The 18,929-nt window shown below is 38.5% G+C and overlaps 1 protein-coding gene across 24 annotated transcripts in view; it reads right to left on the bottom strand.

Moving 5' to 3' along the window:
- Limch1 (LIM and calponin homology domains 1) overlaps positions 1 to 18,929 on the bottom strand; it is a 327,840-nt gene that overhangs the window by 66,261 nt on the left and 242,650 nt on the right. For 10 of the 24 annotated variants that reach the window (XM_063240658.1, XM_013154288.3, XM_063240659.1 and 7 more), the window contains 5 exons: positions 17,764 to 17,959; positions 12,228 to 12,480; positions 11,024 to 11,290; positions 3,807 to 4,109; positions 361 to 600 (listed from right to left, as the gene is read on the bottom strand). In XM_063240658.1, the coding sequence (XP_063096728.1) occupies positions 361 to 600; positions 3,807 to 4,109; positions 11,024 to 11,290; positions 12,228 to 12,480; positions 17,764 to 17,959 (1,259 nt within the window). Of the gene's footprint in view, positions 1 to 360; positions 601 to 3,806; positions 4,110 to 11,023; positions 11,291 to 12,227; positions 12,481 to 17,763; positions 17,960 to 18,303; positions 18,537 to 18,929 lie in introns of those variants that run through there. The other 14 variants (XM_063240667.1, XM_063240666.1, XM_063240670.1 and 11 more) reach the window with 6 other exon arrangements.

Genomic DNA, 18,929 nt, shown 5'->3' with positions numbered 1-18,929 from the left:
TCTATCGCTTTCCAGAAACCAGTGCCAACATCTTAAGAAAATCTTATGTAGAATGGAATAATTAAAATTAATTACAAACCAAATTTAAATTCCTTATAGCAAATAAGTTCAACAAGCAAAGTAACATTCATAGTAAGCCAGCTGGTTAAAGATGATGTTTTCTTTTAACGCAGCTTTTGATTTTCAGTATTAATAAGTTTCTTTTCATGCAGAATATGCTGGTTTCCAGAAGCCCTGTGTTTTGGGAGGTACTTTTTCAAACCCATCAAAATTTAAAATGAAACGAGGACCAGCATTTGATTCCATCAAATGTTAAATAATACCACTGCTGGGAGGAAAACCAAAAAAAACACGACACACCTCGCCTTTTCTGACACTTTTAATCTCTCCCATGTCTCCAAGTCGGCTTCAGTAATAGCAGAGAGAGTGATGAAGCTCGGAGCCTCGCGATGAGGGGCAGCACTGCCCTGAATTCTCCGCTGGGCCAGGTCATCCTTGTACAGGTCTGGCACCTTCTTGAGTCCCTCCTCCACCGGTTCACTCTCCTGAGCTCGGATAACACAGGTCACTATTGACTTCTCTTCTGTTTGGCCCTGGTTTCTGTCAATTTGATCCCGGTCCCCACATCATCGAGGAAATCAGGTTCAAGGAAGGGGACCAAACAAACAGAAAGTCAGGCATGGAAATTCAAAGGCTGAGGACAGAGCAAATGCACTGAAGCATCTTTCCCTTTCTCGAAAATACGGTCTCAATCAGAGTTGTGATTACTTTTATCTACACTGTCCCTTAAACACTGCAGTGAGTGATACTGTTTCTTCCAGCAGATGACAGTCTCTAGTTTAGTCTGGGAAAAGAAGCCAGGGCTCACTCAAAGACTACTAAGAATGGTAATGAGATTTCAGCTTGACAGTAATGATGCCCAATTCCCACACTATTCAAGTTACTGTGATGAATTCAAGTTTTCTGATTGAATCCCTTAGCCCCCTTGAAATGTTTTTTACTGCATTGATAAAATGCTAGTAATGAGCTCTGCATGATCCAAATTCTAGGATTATTCTGGAGAGAGCTGGAATGTTTTCTGCATAAGAAACATCTCAACCATAAAGCCACTAAAAGTATATTGAAGTCAATGCTAAACAGAGAATATCAACATTCAGCCTCAGTATCTGCTGCATAGCATATATCAGGGTTGGCTACTGTAAATTCATAGAAGGGTATATATATGCTTTCCTTGGATTTACAGTCAATATCCATTTGTTTCTTGTGTTAGTAATTACTCACTTTTATTGATGCCAAACTGATAGTTTCAATTATTTTCTTAAGAAATGAATATTAGCTAGTAAATATAATTTATGTCAAAACTGGGCATTGATATGCATAAACATTTTACCATATTATATTTCTAATATGCTGATTCTTGAGAGAAAAGAATCTTAAGACCATATATAAATAGGGTTGATTTTTCCCCCAAAATATATCACCTAATCCACAAAAACAAGAGTTATTCTTTTGTTAGTGCCATGAATTGGTGCATTTGGTACACCCATTCCAAAAGGAAGGGCACAGAATTTTGTATTCCTTTAAGTTTGGGGGGAAGGATGTTTATTTGTTTCATAAGTTCTTTGATGCTGCCTAAAGTCAGTGTGCTCCAGACCCACAACTATATCCCTAGACATAAAGTGACGAGACAACAGATAGCTGCAGCTGGGAATACCAGAAATTAAAATTTCATGAGCAAAAAAGGAAAAAAAATGTAGATATAAAATCTAGTCCTTTTCCTAATTCAAATTGCAGATCTGCATCAGTATGCCTAAATGCTTGGCAATTTCCAAGTCTTTGTCTCTCTGCAACAACTGATTCCTCCTGCAAGGCCCTCAGGATGGTATGTTGGGAGGTAAGCCAGCAAGGGTAGCACAGGCCAAAAGCTTACAATGTGTCCTGTGAAAAACTCTCTCTATTCTAATCCCTGTTCTGCATCCAAGTATCTTTCATGAGTTTGTATTTGGTGCTTCCTTAAAAAAAGTATGAGCTATTCTACTGTGCTCAATAACTCTGCCCAAAGAACCTTGTTTAGATGTACAAAGTATAGGTAAGATAGTAGTATGCTCAATTCAATGAATTGAAGAACCTCTAATGATGGGCACATACATAATCAAAAATGCTAGCTCTAACTGATTTTGCTTGAGAAAAACTTCAAGTATGATAAACTCTGCAGGATGAAGCTCAGTAAGCAAACTTCTCAAATGACAGCCTATTTAGGACAAAAATCACTGATAAAATTCATCTCACTACAATTTTCTTTTTTCCACTCTGACGTACGTAGGTCAAGAATCTCTTATCTAAATGCTTCAGAACAGAGGCGATTTGGACTTCAGATTTTTTTGGTTTTTGAAATATATTGCATTTATTTATATAATGAGACATCTTGGGAATCAGATCTCAGTCCAAATATAAAATTCATTTATTTTTCATATATCAGGTGTGATCAAAATAGATGATAAGTGTGCAAGTTTTAAAAATTTACTACAATAAAAGGCAAACAATCCTCCTCAAAATATTCTCCCTTGCTTTGACTTGCCCCATCATTCACCCACTTTTAGAAGCAGTTCTGTCGTCCTTTCTCATGAGTGTCTTTAGTTGACCTATCGTGGGTCCATGTCCTGACCCAATTCAAAACATTTACCTTTCCTAGTTATTTTGACTTTAAGGAAAACCCAGAAGTCACATAGTGCCAGACTCAATGAACAAAGCAGATTAGGGCACACAATAATGTTTTGATGGCTGTAAAACTTTGAATCAATTCAGTACATCAAGGCAGCCATGAAAAATACTAATGAAAGAGACTTTCCAAAGCTGCTTCAGAAAGTGGGAAGAATAATAGAGACATTATGTTCAAAGTGAGGGTGAGTATTTTGAGGGAAAAGTAATGGAAATGTATTTTTAATATAATAAATTTAAAAAGTAAATATTCTCCATATTTTTGGATCACATCCATACATCTACAGACACAGCATGAAGGTACTTACTATACATTTATTTTTTTACTGTGACCCACTATATGAACTCAGGTGTAGCAGTTTTTGAGTTTTGTTGTCATATCAGTACTCAAAATGTTTTAGATTTTGGACATTTTGAACTTTGGATTTTCATATTGGGAATGCTCAGTCTGATGTGAAAAAAATTGGAAGAAGGAAACTGGTTTGAAACAAGTTCCATGGGAGGAGATACAGACATCTATTTCACATTTGAGGAGATTTTACTTGTTGTTTTGTTTTGATAGGAAACATCCATTGTCATATGTCCAGGTGATATTGCTGATCATTCTCCTGAGCTCTCATAACACAGGCCACAATTTATGTGTGAGACAAAAAAAAAGCAAGTTTCGTTTTTTGCTCACTTCTAACATGTAAAACTTCCAAAAGAAAAGAGCTTCTAGCAGAAAGATAGCTATGCCTTCTCCATCCTTTGAATGGACTGAAGCACCCTAGAGAGACACATATCTGGCTGACCAAGAGTGCCAGTCTACGAAACTAGCACCCAATATGGTGATGTGCCCTGATGAGCACATCCACGCACTGAAATTCAATGTTTATTTGATAAATTCAACCCTATTTTGGACATGAGCACTCTATTCTCTGCTACCTGCATTTAAGTGTCTAAGAGAGATTGGTTATCTGGGGTTCACTTTGAAATGTACCACTATACAGTGCACATAATTAGGGCAAAAAAGAGAGGAATGGGGACTACAATACCAATGACCCATGACTAATTATGCTTTTTCTTTCATAGACACACACAGCGCACACCTTTTATGTTCTAGACTTTTCTTTCCTGAAACTCCTTTTGAGAGCCGTTTGTGGCCATCTGACTTCGCTGCATCTTTTCTTTGATAAGGCCCATACAGGAGTTGACTCAAGGGCACTATAGGCTTAGCTTGGTTCATTCTTGCTCTCCTTGCAGCAAAGTCATCTTTCTCAAGGTCAGGCAGGCGACAGGGAACTTCTTCTTCTGATTCCGAATCTTTGCCATGTTGGTTGGTCAGGAAAGAATTTTCCTTGCGAAGGATAATATCACGAATAGCTTCTTTCTCTTCACTAACTTGCTTTCGACTGATAAAGCAAAATAAATGGAACTCTACATGTGATAAGCCCCCCCCATTAAATCCCCATCTCCAGGAAGATAACTTTGTTATTATTAAAAAGCCCTCCCAATATTGTTAGTTCAAACAATATGGCTTTATTATTTTAGTTTGGAGCTGTAGCACAGTTAAAGTGGGGTTTAAAACCTTGAGTTTAGCCAGACATTAGCAATACTAAAACTTTATCAAATTTGCAGGGCTCCATCGACATCAAGAAAGCAGGATCCTAAATGGCTCTGAAAGTTACAATTCCAATGCATTTCATGAAATTGGGGAAAAGTAGCAAGTTTTGCTGCTGTTTCTTTGTCTTCATCATATTTAGCAATGCACCCAGTAGGTACCTAGTTTGTTTGTGACTAACAAGGCAAAATACTGAACCACCACGCAACCGATCTGAGGGAAAGCCAATGGATGCAGCTGTGTGACAGCACACCTAGAATGTGCTCCAGACTGTCAAGTGTAAGGAAGGGTTTTATGCAGAACTGAGCTAATGTGAAGCCCTATAGATAATTTAAGATAATTCATAGAGTGAACCTCAAAAAGCTTACCATGCCCTGCTCCGTCTCATCAGCAGCCCTTTCTTTCCTCTTCTATCTCCACAACTCTCTCCCTCCACGATGGCTTCTTGATTAGATACTAAATGTCTAGTATGTTGTAGTAAGAATTTTTGCCAAAATGATTTTAAAATTATTAGTATGGGTTATTTCCATTTTCAAAGGAGTCTTGAGGGCTTCTTTGACATATGAACTTTAAGTTGGTAAAGGTACACAATTTAATTGTTGAATATTAGGCAGTAAACCTCGGGACTTTTTCAACTTGGTTTTTATACTGTAGAGGGTGGGGAAGATACAGCAATGAACCCTATGAGACATTCAAATCAACACCCACCCGTCCACCTACTCGTAAAACCAGCCTTGTTTCTAAATAAAAACAAAACGCTGAAACATTTTTTCATAATTTAGCTGGGTGTGGTGGCGCACTCCTGTAATCCCAGCACTCGGGAGGCTGAGGTAGGAAGATCCTTGAAAGTTTGAGACCAGCCTGGGCTACAAGTGAGCCCAAGGCTGGCCTGAGCGCCTAGTGAGACCTGTCTCAAAAAAAAAAAATTATTTTTTTACCATCGTCTCAGTTCTTTTGGGAGGGGTGGTGCAACTGAAGGATGAAGAGAAAGATAAGAAGGCCTTTTTTTTTTTTTCCTGTTGGTACTGGGAATTGAACTCATGACTTTGCATTTGCCACGCAGGCACTTACACTGCTGAGCTAAACCCCTGGTCCCATCTTCTCAGTTCTTAAAGATGAGAAATTAATAAAATACCTTCATTTCTAAAGAAAGTTCACCTATTTTGTATGAATTTTCTGAGGGAGGATACAGAGTCATTATTTATCCTCAAAGGACAAACTGGTTTTAGGAATGCAGACAGAAGGAATTGGCCTGGTTCACAATAGAAGGGAGATTGAGACTGTGTACACCAGTTGACCAGCTGGCATCACACAGGTCTAAAGGAGGTGACCCTCTAAGGTGACAGTAGACCCCGGTTCCATCTGATATGGCAAATCAAAGCCATCTGATATGGCAAATCACTGGTCATGCCCAGAAAAATTTCTCAGTATTAACCACTGTTCTCAATAAAACTTCAAAACGCTGGAGGTGGGAGTGGTGTTTTTTTCCCTGAATAGATTTATTTCTTAAAATATAAAATCCTGTGCTTTGTTTTGCAGACTCTACTTGCAGCGTCCTTCCTGGGATCACTGCCTGCATGGTATTCACTGTCGTTATCAGCCTCCTTAGCTAAGTAATCTGTCAAGGGCCAACTGGTATGAGTTGACTACCGCTATAAAGAGGGCCCAGTGCAAAATGATAGGGCACTGACTTAATGTCCTTTATGAATTATGTAAAAATGATACTGAAGGTGGCTAATGAGTGCATATTTTGTGCTAGAATTCCCTCCCAGTATTAATTCCTTTAAGCTTAACACTGACTCTGCAAAATCTGTGACATTATCATCTTTATTTTATTAAGTAGAAACAGGTTAGGTTAAGAAACATGCAATTTCAAAGAGCTAGTGTTTAAAGTAAAATGCAAACGTAGCCTGTCTGTTCCCACAGGTCCTCTTTTATGATAGTGAAGAGACCACTATACTATTCATTGAAGAGAGGATCATGTCAGAAGCAGTTTTTAGAGTAGAGCATCATTCAAAAAATAAGGCATTATCATCACCACAAAAGCAGGAGAAAGGGAAGTAATTTGGTTACTAATACTGTGAGTTGTACTTAGCATGAAGTTATGATTTGCATTGCTGGTTACAGACAGTAACATTCAGTCAGGACTGATGATAGCAGAATGCTAACTAATCATACCTTACAATATTTACACTACAGCTTATTGTTTATAAAGCGCTTTCAAACTGAAGGCCCAGTGCAGAAGCACATACTTCACATCCTCTCCAATAGCAATAGGGGAGCAGACCCTCATCTTGAATTGCTTAAGTTCAAGGTCAATGCTTTTTTTTTTTTTTTTTTCCAGAGATCCTGTGCTTTGTCTCAGGCAGAATTCTTTGGAACAAAAAGTACACATTTATACAAATAGCCTTGCCAATTTGCAATGCCAATTTGAGCAGGGAGAATCTGGTACCTTACGTATCCTGTAAACGGTACAAATTCCCCCAGTGTTTCTTTTTAGGCTAGAATCCCAGTGTGGCAGGACTTGTTCCAAGTGATCTCAGTTTAGATATGTGGACTTTTAAAGAGGGGTTAAAGCAAGTTTCTGTATCATTGACTAAAGACACTGCTCTTCCACTTGAAAACTGTCACAATTATTTTTTTGCTAATGGCTTAAATTTTGTGAATTCAAAAGTTCAAGGCAGACTCATAAGAGGAAAAAATAATGATGCCAACTTTGGGATGGCACATTGGGCCATAAAACAATAAACAGTATGTGTAAGGCAGGCGTGTAGGAAAGTAGTCACAAATACCTACTTACCAAAATATTTCAATGACTTTTATAATGCGCTGTTTTTTTTCTTAAAGGACATTAATGGCAGTATATTGTAAAACCCTGACATATTTTATTTTACTTTCTAATAACAACTTTCTGAGCAGCTAGTATATTCCAGGAGCACTCACATTCCTGACAGCCCTGCAAACTGGGAATTATGATGCCCACACTGTAGAGGAAAAGATTAAAGTCTCTAGTTCAAGTTATCTGAGTTTGGGTAAATTAATTTAAATCAATATAGGTGGCAGACTCAGGCTGTCTGGCCTCCTGTTTTCTTTCAAGTCATTCACAGATGAGTTGTTCTGGGAAGAAGGAATCACTTGGCAAGCACTGCTTACTAGGGAGGAATATGGCCCTTTATGCAGTGAGAAATGCCCAGATCTGCCCCCAACCTGGCAACCCTGCCCATCTTCAGCCAAAACAAGGCAGTCGCGTTAGGAGAGATTATGGAGCCAACAAGGGCACATCCAGAAAACGCTCTTGACTATGTTTCGAAGGTGTATGTATTTCAGAGTGAATGAGATAATGATTTAAACGGAGGAAGAGTGGGCATTTTCTTTCGGCCCTTTTTGCCTTGCAATGTATAAGCAATCAGCTCAGCCTTGCAGTTTGTTCTATTGAAAGAAACTGGGTGCTCCAGAAAAGCCTGGGAGTTGGTCCTCCTGGGAATGTCATGGGCAACACCAGAAACCTCCGTGTTCACCCAGTTTGCAGGCAGGGCAACGCCATCCAGGGTCATGAAAATTTGCGCATGTTCTATGTCTGTCTGGTCCCCAGACCCGAGAATCTGTGCAGCAGCCATCCAGGGACCGGCATCTGGGAAAGAGGAATGCAGAGGCCTACGTGTCTGGCACTTGCCAAGTCTGCTCTTCCTCCAAAGATTTCTAAAATGTCTATTGTTCCTCAGAGATGTTTTTCCCCCTCTGTAATTAATTACTATGTGGTTGAGAAGATTCACAGACTAGCAGAAAATACTGAGAGCTGAAACATATGAAAACAATTAGAAAAAAAGTACAATCACGTGAAAACTATAATTCAGTTAAAAAAAATTTACTTCTCCAATGGGAAACACAAAATAAGAAAACTCAAATCTCCATGGCATTTTAATTCAGGGGAAGTGGATCTTGGTCCTTTTTTTATCCTCTTAAAAACAGAAATCCTGGCTTCTTTGGCATAGCCTTATAAGGGGGAGGTGGTAATCAAGTTAACACGATCATAAAATAGAAGAAAAAGTAGTTTATAGACTTTTTTTTAGACCAATAGAAACCAATAAATATTAACTGCCACATATTTATTAAGAAGTCCTATTTTCTGTCCCTTGGTGCTAAGATATCTCCTTATATACTGATTCAAAGGGCGCTTGGAACTTACAGGTTTTGAATCTCATGTGACAATGGAATAACATGCACATTTGCATTTTTTTAACATATTGTTTAAAAAATACTGCAAGAAGGTATTTGAGAATTCTTCGATGGCAGACAAACAGAAAAAAATGGTCTAAAAAAATAAAACTTGGCTCTTTGTCTGTACACACCTCCCCTGGCATATCACACACACCCACCTCTCACACACCCCTGCAAGTACTGACTTTTCCAGCTGAGAAATGGGCCTCATGAAATATCTTACGATTCCCATTGAGTCTAAAGATGCAATGCATCCTGATGGATTTATCTGGATGTCAAAAGAAGAGACTGATGTTACAATGCTTTGAGAGACATCAGCATATTTTGATGATTTATATTCACCAAGAATCCTTTTTTTCATGATACATATTTCATTCCAACTAAGCAAGTGGCTCCCACATTAAAACCAGGTCCCCTCGCCCTACGAGGACAAAATTAGAATGACTGTCAATTCTGTTGTGGCTTGCAAAAAATTAAGGGACAAATATACAGATACGCCAGGCTGGTGGCATGATACATATAAAACATTTACAAGTCAGCAAGCAGCTGAAAAAAAATCTGCCTCACAAATGAATTTCACGTGATTGGAACAGCTACACTGCATTCCTTTGGGGACATTTTCTGTATGCATATTTATCCTGAACTCAATTTTAAATGCTAACTTTGAGGCTTTCAGGTGTGATGATATTAATTGATCTGCAAACTGCAGCTTAACAGAGTTAATATGTATGGAACAGGTGAAAATTAAGCCAGGTAACACGGAAGGAAGCAAAAATGGCTATAGATATACTGGGTATATTAGGCATCAATCAGAATTACACTTATAAACTAACTGTGGTTCCATGTTTGTGTACTGAATGGGAGTTCTCAGGCAAGAGGTCAATGTTTTATTAACAAGCTCAGAGTGACTAAAATGTCCCAGGACACTTATGGAATTCCCACCCTGTGCCTGACTTCTTTTCTCTGCATCACTGCTATGCCTGGATATACCCCATCAGTTCAGTGCACCTCCTCATCCGCCTCCCTTTGGTCTTTGGGAAGGTCAAAAGATGACTGTGATGATGCTGATGACAATGTTCCCGGTAAATTGTAGCTTAAAGTCTTCTTCACAGATATGATAAAAATGAAAGTATATGTCTCAAAAATATTAAGATTACATTTTAAAATAGATTCATACTCTCATCTGTATTATTCAGTGCACACACCTCTTGTGTCCTGGGCTTTAAGACAGAGCAGGAAGTCCGGAAGATGGAACATGGGGAGACCGTCTGGCCCAGTCTGCGGTATAAGTAGATGTTGGAAAATGTAGAAAAAGTAAAAATTTGACAAATTCTTAGAGTCAAAATGAAAAAAAAGAACTTGGGTTCTTTTCTCTTAAAAAAAAAAAGATTCTATTATATGACTTTTCATTATTTCAAAGAGCTGCTTATAAAACAAGCATGATTTTTCTAGGATCTTCCAGGAGTGCAAACATGTTTCAGATTGGCATGATTGTCTGGGGGATCCCATGCACAGAGAAGTATATTTTTGGTTTTTTATTTATCCAAAGCTACTCTAGGATTAAATCCATCTAAGTCAATGCTGGGTATTTCCATTAAGACCTAGACCACTGAAGCTACCACATATGGAATTGTTCTGAGACATGGAAAATATTGTGCGAAATGTGCAGGAAGCAGACGCAGTTCTGTGGCCAGAGCACCTTACTCTGGCCACCAGACCAGCTGCAACTCACGCTGTAATCATTTCCCATCACTGACCCTCAGTTTCCTCTTCTGAAAAATCACCTGCCTTCTAAAATTAATGAAATGGCAAGTGGCAAAGGAATTTCAAGTGTAAAATTCCTATGGATGCCAATTTGTGACAGCTTCACAAAATACTACTTAAAACTAGAACTTCATTTTCCTATGGCTTTGATGGCTGAGTGGCTCCATCCCGTATGTAATATGAAGCCTTCAGGATTGTATACTAGTGCCTTTGTTGCCATTAAGAGAAGTAATTTCTCCATCCTTTATTGCGTGCTCCAGAAAGTGAGACAAAGTCAATCCTACTTACTGTTTCCTTAACATAAAGAAAACAAGTGGGTTTTTGTACGCCAGCCTAACTATGTAAAGAGTGTTCCCCATTTCAGGACACTGTTTTCTTGTGATGTGTGAAGTGATACAGTGAGCCATTTAGGAGTAGTCTCAAAACTAACAAGGCACAAACAACAGAAAAATAACACATTATTGCTAGGTAAATCCTGCAGCTCACAAATGACCAACCATATCAAGATCAGGTCTTCTCAAGCAGCAAGGAGGTCAGTCTTTACCTCCATTTAAAACAACCAAGGACTCAGCAGAGACTACTTGCTCAGAATAGGGGAGAGTAATGCACTGGGAATAGCAGGAAGCAGATAAACAAGACGGAAAGTCCAACTTGGCGCACAGATTTCAAACCTTTGGGCATGCAGAAAGCCAGCTGGGCCAGGCCTCCGCTGGCAGAGCTAACCTGGCAAAACGCTGTGCTGCAGGCATGACCTTGATTCCAGCTTGTTCTAGCCTTCTGCGTTTCTGGATTTCAGCAGCATTTTTGTCTTCAGACTTGGGAGCAGGTGCCACCTCAAGCGCCTCTGCAGGTGGCTGCTCCTTACCGTTGCGGTGGGGTGACTCTACCCCAGCATCACAAGGCTGCCCCTCAAGATGCATTTGGCCGACTGGGTCTTCTTCAACTGGAGACCCCATTTCACTTTCCTCCTCCTCTATTGTTTCAGGGTAACTAAGTGAGTTGGACAACGTGGTTTACCAAACTAAAAACTAGTCCAGGGAGTTAGTCACCTTTTACTCTTTCTGATATCACTTTTCGCTTTTAAAAAAAGTCATAACATGCAATATCATCTTGGTAATGAGAACAATTAAATCATCCACTTGTTAACACAATGCATAATACTCTAAACATTAAGAACTATTCCAAATGATATTGAAAGGAAAAATCTTTTTCTGTCAAAAAGGGAGAATTCATTAGCTTTGTTTAAAAATTAAAACTTTTAACAAAATATTGATTTAATGGAAAATCGTACCTAGTAAAAAGGAACAATAAGAAAAGTTTCCTTTATTAGGAAGTTACTTAGGGCAAGAATATCTTATTTATTATTGAGCCTCCAAAGCAGAAAGGTAGTGTTGAGCACACAGTAGATGTTCAGTAAATACTTGCTGAATAAACACATAGAGTTTAAGGAACGCATTGTTTGTTTTTGTAAAGAGATTAGCTACCCAGTGTACTTTCCATTTACTATTACCATTTCTATGTGTGATTATTAAGCTTGTTCCATGCATTGCTTATATCTCAATGAATTTGCATTGAAATTTTAAGAAGTCTTTTTTTTGCAGAAAATGTCCTCGACAGCTAATCTAACAGGATCAGGAGTTAGTTATTCTTCGCAGAAAGAAGGGAGGACAGATCTGTTTTCCTTGCCTTGTCAACACAACTGTCTTCCAAGATCCACTCCTTAGACAAGCATTTGTTAGATACCTACTGCTTGCCACAAACAGATAAAAGCAGTTTGACAAAGCTGTCACTTGATCATAATCAGCTCTCTCCCAGGATCTCCTGCCCATCTCCTTGTGTAATCTTACACTGAAGATCTGAGATAATTATTTAACCTCTCCAATGCCAGGAGCTTCACCAGGAAGGGAGATGAGCAGCTCAGCCTTACCTGAAGGGCCGCTCCCCGCCCAAGGGGGAGGTGGCGGTACTCCAGCTCTTCCTGTATTCCTCTCGCTCTGTTTTCTTCTTTCTCAGAGGAGCAGGGATATAAGCCGTCTGGTTGCTTTTGTTCGGGAGGTACTGGTTAAAAGGCACTGCTGATTTTGGCTCACCATGGGAAGTCCGCCTCGCAGACATGTCATCCTTCTTCACATCTGGTAGCTTCCGATGTGGCAAGTCAGATTCAGAGTCACTTCCTCTCCCTAGGGAAGGGAAAGATGGATGCTGAAGAAGCACGTTTGGCTAGCAGCGAATGCCCAATGGCACATCCACAGGATTAGGGATGTGGTTAAATCTGTGGGTTCTGGGGATTCCTTCCTTAAATTAATCACTTAACAAATCTAAACTATTAGTCTAAATTGGTCCACAGTTCTACAAAAACTACAGAAAGCTCTGCAAAAAGCTCTTAATTCTAATCAGGAAAAATAAAAAGCAAGCAACAAAATTAAAAATAGAGGTAAGTCTAATTGTGTCTGGAAATTACAACAAGAAACACATTTCCAGAAGAAATATATGCCTGCCGAGACCTTGTGACTCTCAAAAGAAAAGTCATCAATTCACCAAGAGTTTTACTGAGCTTCTCCTATACATTTTACATTCTGCCAGACATTCTGACAAATAAGAATTATACAGAATTTTGTCTTGGAGCTACCTTTAGCCAAACTATGAAATACCAAGGAGCAGAGAGATAAAGAACAATAGGAATTCAGAAAAGCATCCAATTTAGATTACACCAAGGGTTTGCTTTCTAAGAAGCGAAGGGATATTCCCCTGGCTCCCACAGCTGAGAACAGTCTTCTCTTCCAGTGATTTTTATTGCCCTCTGATCTTGTCTTGTCTTCTGGGGAATTATCTTTTCTACTTCACATTTGGAGAAAAAAGTATTCACAGTATTTTTTCTTAACCACATTGTCTTTGCCTGTGCACATAAAACTCATCTTCAGATTATTTGCTGAGTAAATGAATTGGTTTAGCTTACGGGTTGGCTCAGACAATGCTAAGGCATTCAGAGTTGCCAGCATCAGCCTTGTGTTGGACGACAGCCCCAATAATTAGACCTTATTCTTGTTTTCTCTCATTTCTTCACATTACATTTCAAATACCTTTTAGATGAAGCTATCATTATGACCAACACTATCATATAAGTAACTGCCACTTTGATGTTGGTTGAAATTCTTAATGAGTGACACTATTACAATATCATTCTATAGATAGTATAGAAATGTATCTATTTATACTTAAAAAAGAGAGCCTCCTCCTAAGAGTCAAGCAAAGTGTCAGGCTGGCATTGCAACTTATGTCAGACCTGCATAATTTTGAGCTCTGCTACTCATCAGTCTCATGAGATTTGGCCCACATTATTTTACAACTTACAACCTGTTTTCCAGTCTATTAAGTGGGATAATAATTTCACCTGCTTCACTGGACTGCCAGAAAGATTATATCCATGGAAAACTATCAGTACAGTACTTGGCACCAACTGTTCAACAAATGCTGCCTCTGTGCTAACAGTTCTGGACCTAACAGAAATGAGCTGTGGGCTCCTAGAGTCACCCGCACACTTTACTCTCTCTTTCTGTAAAACAGAGATAAAATGATTTCTCCAAATATTAAATGATAGAATAGCTTTTTAAAAAACAATAAAAGTTAAAAGCTTTGCCCATAAACAACTTGCTCATTGTCGTATGCAAAATATTCAGATTATGAATTATTCATGTGGCTTGCTTCTCCTCTCCCTTCTGAAATTTTGACCCTTTCATTACTTGTTAGTATTCAAGTATTAGCATTCATTACTCAGCCCCGTCCTACTCTCCCAAGCCCTTTAACTGTTTCAGTGCTTAATAAAACATTTACAGTTCTTTGTGAATTGCTTTATAAACAAACAGTAATACCACATTGCCTTGCCAAACCCATAGGTTTGTTTCCCTACTTGATATTATCCCCATTTTCTAAAGGTAAAAAAAGGTTCAGAGAGGTCAAAGAAACCCTCTCTCTAAAGCTGGGTAATGACAACTCTGAGAATCTAGTTTTTGTTCTCTGGACTCCCAAAGATCTTTCCTTGGTAACACACTTCTTTTGGGAAAATGATCTCTGTCTAAACTGTCCAAACTGAGGGGAAGTATTACACTGTACAGAATAACTGAGAGAGAATGAGTGTTAAATCAACTGTAAAAGCTTAATTACAGTTGTCTCAGGTCCTCCAATGTTAAAGCCCTGCAATGTATGAATCTTATTTGTGTATAATATTAAAATATATCTATATCGTGCCAATTAAAAGTCTCAAAATGTTGTTTCATACATAAGGTCTTTTGCCCCCATTATTCTTCGATGAATGTCTTCAACAGAGATTTCAAGAAATGTTAGCTTGCAAATATCTCAAGGCAGGTGGCTCAGTTGAAAGAGGTGTAGATTTACGTGCTTAGAAATTAGGTTTGCATTTCTGCTCCAATATGCAGTAGTTCTGTGCTCTGGGAATTTAAGCTCTTTTAGTCTTAGTGTGCACAGAGATGACAGTACCACTCTCCACGAGTGTAAACTGAAATGACAGAAAGTGCCTAAGAAGAGGCTGCCACGGCATGCAAGGTATGCCTTCAGGATGTCATTTTTCCTAAGGCTAGGACTTAAGAGATTTTGATTTCGTTTCATCTTACGAACATGGACATTTACTAGAGTGGTTTCTTCATGTATATATAAAGTTAGAAAATGAAATGGCACAGGATGATGGTATTATTTATCAAAGTCTGATCTTCCTTTCCATAAGGCTACTTTTTTCTCCTGTCTGGCAATTAGGGGGCTCTATTTCTTTAATATGTCCTCGTTATATACAGTACAATTCCAATATTTTGCTTGTGATTATTCCTCTACCACTTTAACTTATTCAATCATTATATCTTCTTTTAGAATTTTTCATATAAAACATAAAAATATTCCTTTAACAGTGCACTATATTTATAAAATATGGCATTAATTTAAAAGCAACTCAGTGGAAGATTTTGCAGCTCCTCTCCAATGGAGCTCATTAAGTGGCCTCAGAAGGAATGTTAACGAAGGTGAAAGAGGGATTGGTCATCTAACTAGCAAGAAAAGTTGGCTGAATCAACCCAGAGATTGATGGCATTCGCATTAGGAAGCTCTGTGTCCAAGTCACAGAATCCTGGCATCTCTCCTGCATGTACCTTTTGACTGTCTTTTCTGAATGTATCAATAGGTGCCAATAATAGTAAAATAAAAGGTTTCCACACTGATCCAATATAGAGCTGAAGAATTTCATGCTAGGACTTTGTCTAATTGGTTGTGAGTCTTAGAAAATAAATTTTCAAGACTTAAAACAAAGTTCTTCTAAATTTGGAAGCGTTTCTTAGGGCTAGCAATCTTCTTGATTAGCATCATTTAAAAAATATACCATAAACACTTATGAAATTCAACATGTGTGTGGCTAAAATTATACTTCCTTTTTTAAAAGACAAACTTAAAATGTGTTGTTTTCTTTAAAAACCTCATTAGGTCTTGATTAGTTTACAGAAACATAAGCCCTAAGGTATCAAGCTGATTGATGAAATCTGTGTCAGATACTCTTTCATGGTGGTGTTTTGCAAAGCCCAATTCCATGTTATTCCTTAGCAGGGGAAACTATTTGTAAATAGACTCTAGTTTATCAATCTTAATTACTGCAAACTACATTGTACCACAGAACATATTAGTATAATATTAGCAATCATCATTTCAAAATCTCAAATCTGTTCAAGATGTGGTTTGTTATAAATTCTGAACCCCATGAAGCTGGTGACAGAATAAAAGGTCTTAATCCCAGCACTCAGGAGGCTGAGGCAGGAGGATTGCTATGAATTCGAGGCTGGCCTGGGCTACAAAGTGAGTTCAAGGCCAGCCCAAACTGCATAGCAAGACCTTTCCTCAAAAAATAAAAGGAAAAAAAAAAAGAATAAACTGTCAAAAGTCTATATTACAAGTTAATTACAAGTTATAGAACAACACTGTGGAAAAAACCAATTTTTTAAAAAAGCAATTGAAACTATAGATGAAATAATTCAGTTAAAATACATTTTGTGGAAGCAAATCTACTACTTGGTTATGTTAAAACCTAATTAGATCATTGAGTTGGTATTTAACTTCAACTACTGTGGGTGGTACTTCAGAGGTCAAACAAAACTTTAGAAATGTTTTTCAATTGGCGTACAATAGACCATGGAATTCTTTAAGAGTCATACATTATATGGCCCTGAGGCTAATCTGTTTGGTAGAAAGTCCTAAACAAAAGCATCAGCTCAGTTATTTTAGAATAAAATATCTATTACACAAAGGTAAATTATGCTTAAGAGCATGGTAAGTTTTGGACTCATATTTTTTGAGGCTAATATCGGACCATTTTATTGAGACTGATTTTTGCCACTCAAAAAAGTTGGGACTATTACTTAATGTCTTGAAGGCTCATTTGTAAAATAAGGATAAGAAAGGAAAGTCTTACAAGCTCCATGGGAGAGCTAAGTGAGACTCTATGAGTCTCCAAATCTGTGCTGCAGATTAAACAACATACTGTATACTGTGTCTGATACTGTATGCGTGTAATACTGAGAAATCTGGGTACATTAAATACTTAAGTATTCTAGGTGTATAATTTTATAGCCAGAAAGGTCTTTCAGTCTTAGCTCAGAAAGCAGGCTTAAGTCCAGATAATACCATCAACCAAGTAATACAGAAAAAATAGAAACAACTAAGCTTTCACTAGGCTTTTTGTCTTTTTCTAAAGTTTGTGCTAACAGAGTCAAGCCACATTCACTTTCCACAACCACAAAGGTCCAAGATAACTAAGGCAAGTAGCTTCTAAAAGGCGGGCACTGAATATTGAGTTACAGGACCACACAGGTTTATAATGAAAATTGATCATTCCATACAGGTGATATAAAATCTATGGGATTTAAATCAAATCTAGCCTTGGGGCAAACAGGCACTTTGGGCTGTACACTACACATTAGTGGGCACCTGCATTATGCCAGCTATCAAACAGACTGCCAGAAATGTGCCAATGAAAGTTACGCAACCCTAAGTCTTGGAACTTTCATAAGCATATGTGATACATTTCCCATTTGCTAGAAGTTGGTCCATTGACACTGAGACAGTATGGTACTCACTCAAACATTTCCCTTTCTCATACCAGAGTATATAAACTCTAGCACAGTTTATGAGCTAATGTTCTGCACAGTGTCTTGACTCATTGAAGCCAAGGGAGAAATGATGTAACACATTTTCCAATAAAAGATATGCTCACTCATGCGGTGTTCATATAAATTGCTGGCAAAGCCAACCAAGATTCTCAGAACCATAAAAACCAACATTCAAAGACTTTTTCCACCAACTTATAGAATTACTGGGTTCCAGAAAGGTGGATATGGAATCTGCTGTCCCAGCAACCATGCAGTCCTTGCTATGATTAATTCTAAGATTTTCAGCTTAAGGTCTCTCCAACATACCATCACTGCTTCCCCTGAGCACTACATCTGGCGAAGGTGTCTGCCGGGAGCGGGAGCCAAAGGAGTCCAGGCTGTCGAAGGAATCATCCCTGCCGTGGCGAGGAGGGGAGAGGGAGTCACTGCGCTCAGAATCCCAGCAATCAATGTAGCCACTGTCTCGTATACTGCGTTTAGGACTCTCAATGTCATCAGTTTCCTGTTCCAAAACAAAGTAAAAGAATCACAGTCATCACTGCAACAGACACAGAGCCTACCAGAGCAGGAAAATCTGTTTCCAAAAATCCTGCACATCAAACTAGTACGTAAAGACTGTGGCAATCAGCTGTAGGAAGTATTAGCATCTACAAGTTTCTTCATCTTTCTTAGTCACATTTTCTTAACCTGAAAATCATGCACAGCATTAGAAACGATCCTCAAATATCGTACACCATAATGTTCAAAAAAAAAAAAAGGAAAAGAATTAAAAATAAAGAATCAAAGTTTGGATTTATAAGAAAGTAAAGATTAATTAAAACAAAAACGAAAAAGCAAAACCTTAACCTTGAGTTGTCTTTCAGAATCCATAACTGCATGTCTGTCCGGGACCAAGCCCCTAGCTTAGCCAGGCAACTGCTCCTGCTATCTGGCAAATGTAGGCAGCATTTGTTTTTGCAGTAGAATCAGCTCTGTAAAATCCTGGAGCAGCGTGTTTCCATCTCCTGCTACCTTGGAGGGAAATTCCTGCTCTGAAAGGGAGCTGTCTTTCTGAGGCAAAATGTTTAAAAAAAAAAAAAAAAGGCAATGAAAAATATGCAAAATGCTTTTCCTGATGCCTCAAAAGAATCCAGGCATGCTCTCACTCTCGGCCAGCTCTTGGCGCTGAGGGAGCCGAAAGCACTTGGGGCTGACCCACATGTTCGGAGCCGTGAGAACAATGGCTGTCTTTGACAGCCTGTGATTATAAATTCTTTCCAGCACAAGCGGCACATACTAAAACACTGAAACTCCAGCAGAAGAAAGGTCAGTCAAAGCCATCCTCACCCTCGGATTATAATAAAAGCCTTATTCCCGCCAGTGTCTTAGCATTCATCACAATAGTCCAGGCTGACGAAAACAAAAATAACTCCAGTCACTCAAAGATAAACCTCAGTTTAATATCCTCCAGACTGTTGCTTAAAATCAGGACT

This window comes from Cavia porcellus, unplaced genomic scaffold, assembly GCF_034190915.1.
Source record: "Cavia porcellus strain 051 isolate PalLab524CR breed Dunkin Hartley unplaced genomic scaffold, mCavPor4.1 scaffold_30, whole genome shotgun sequence".
Taxonomy (NCBI): domain Eukaryota; kingdom Metazoa; phylum Chordata; class Mammalia; order Rodentia; family Caviidae; genus Cavia; species Cavia porcellus.
The sequence above is the reverse complement of the archived record's forward strand: the minus strand, read 5'-3'. Positions and strand labels throughout refer to the sequence as shown.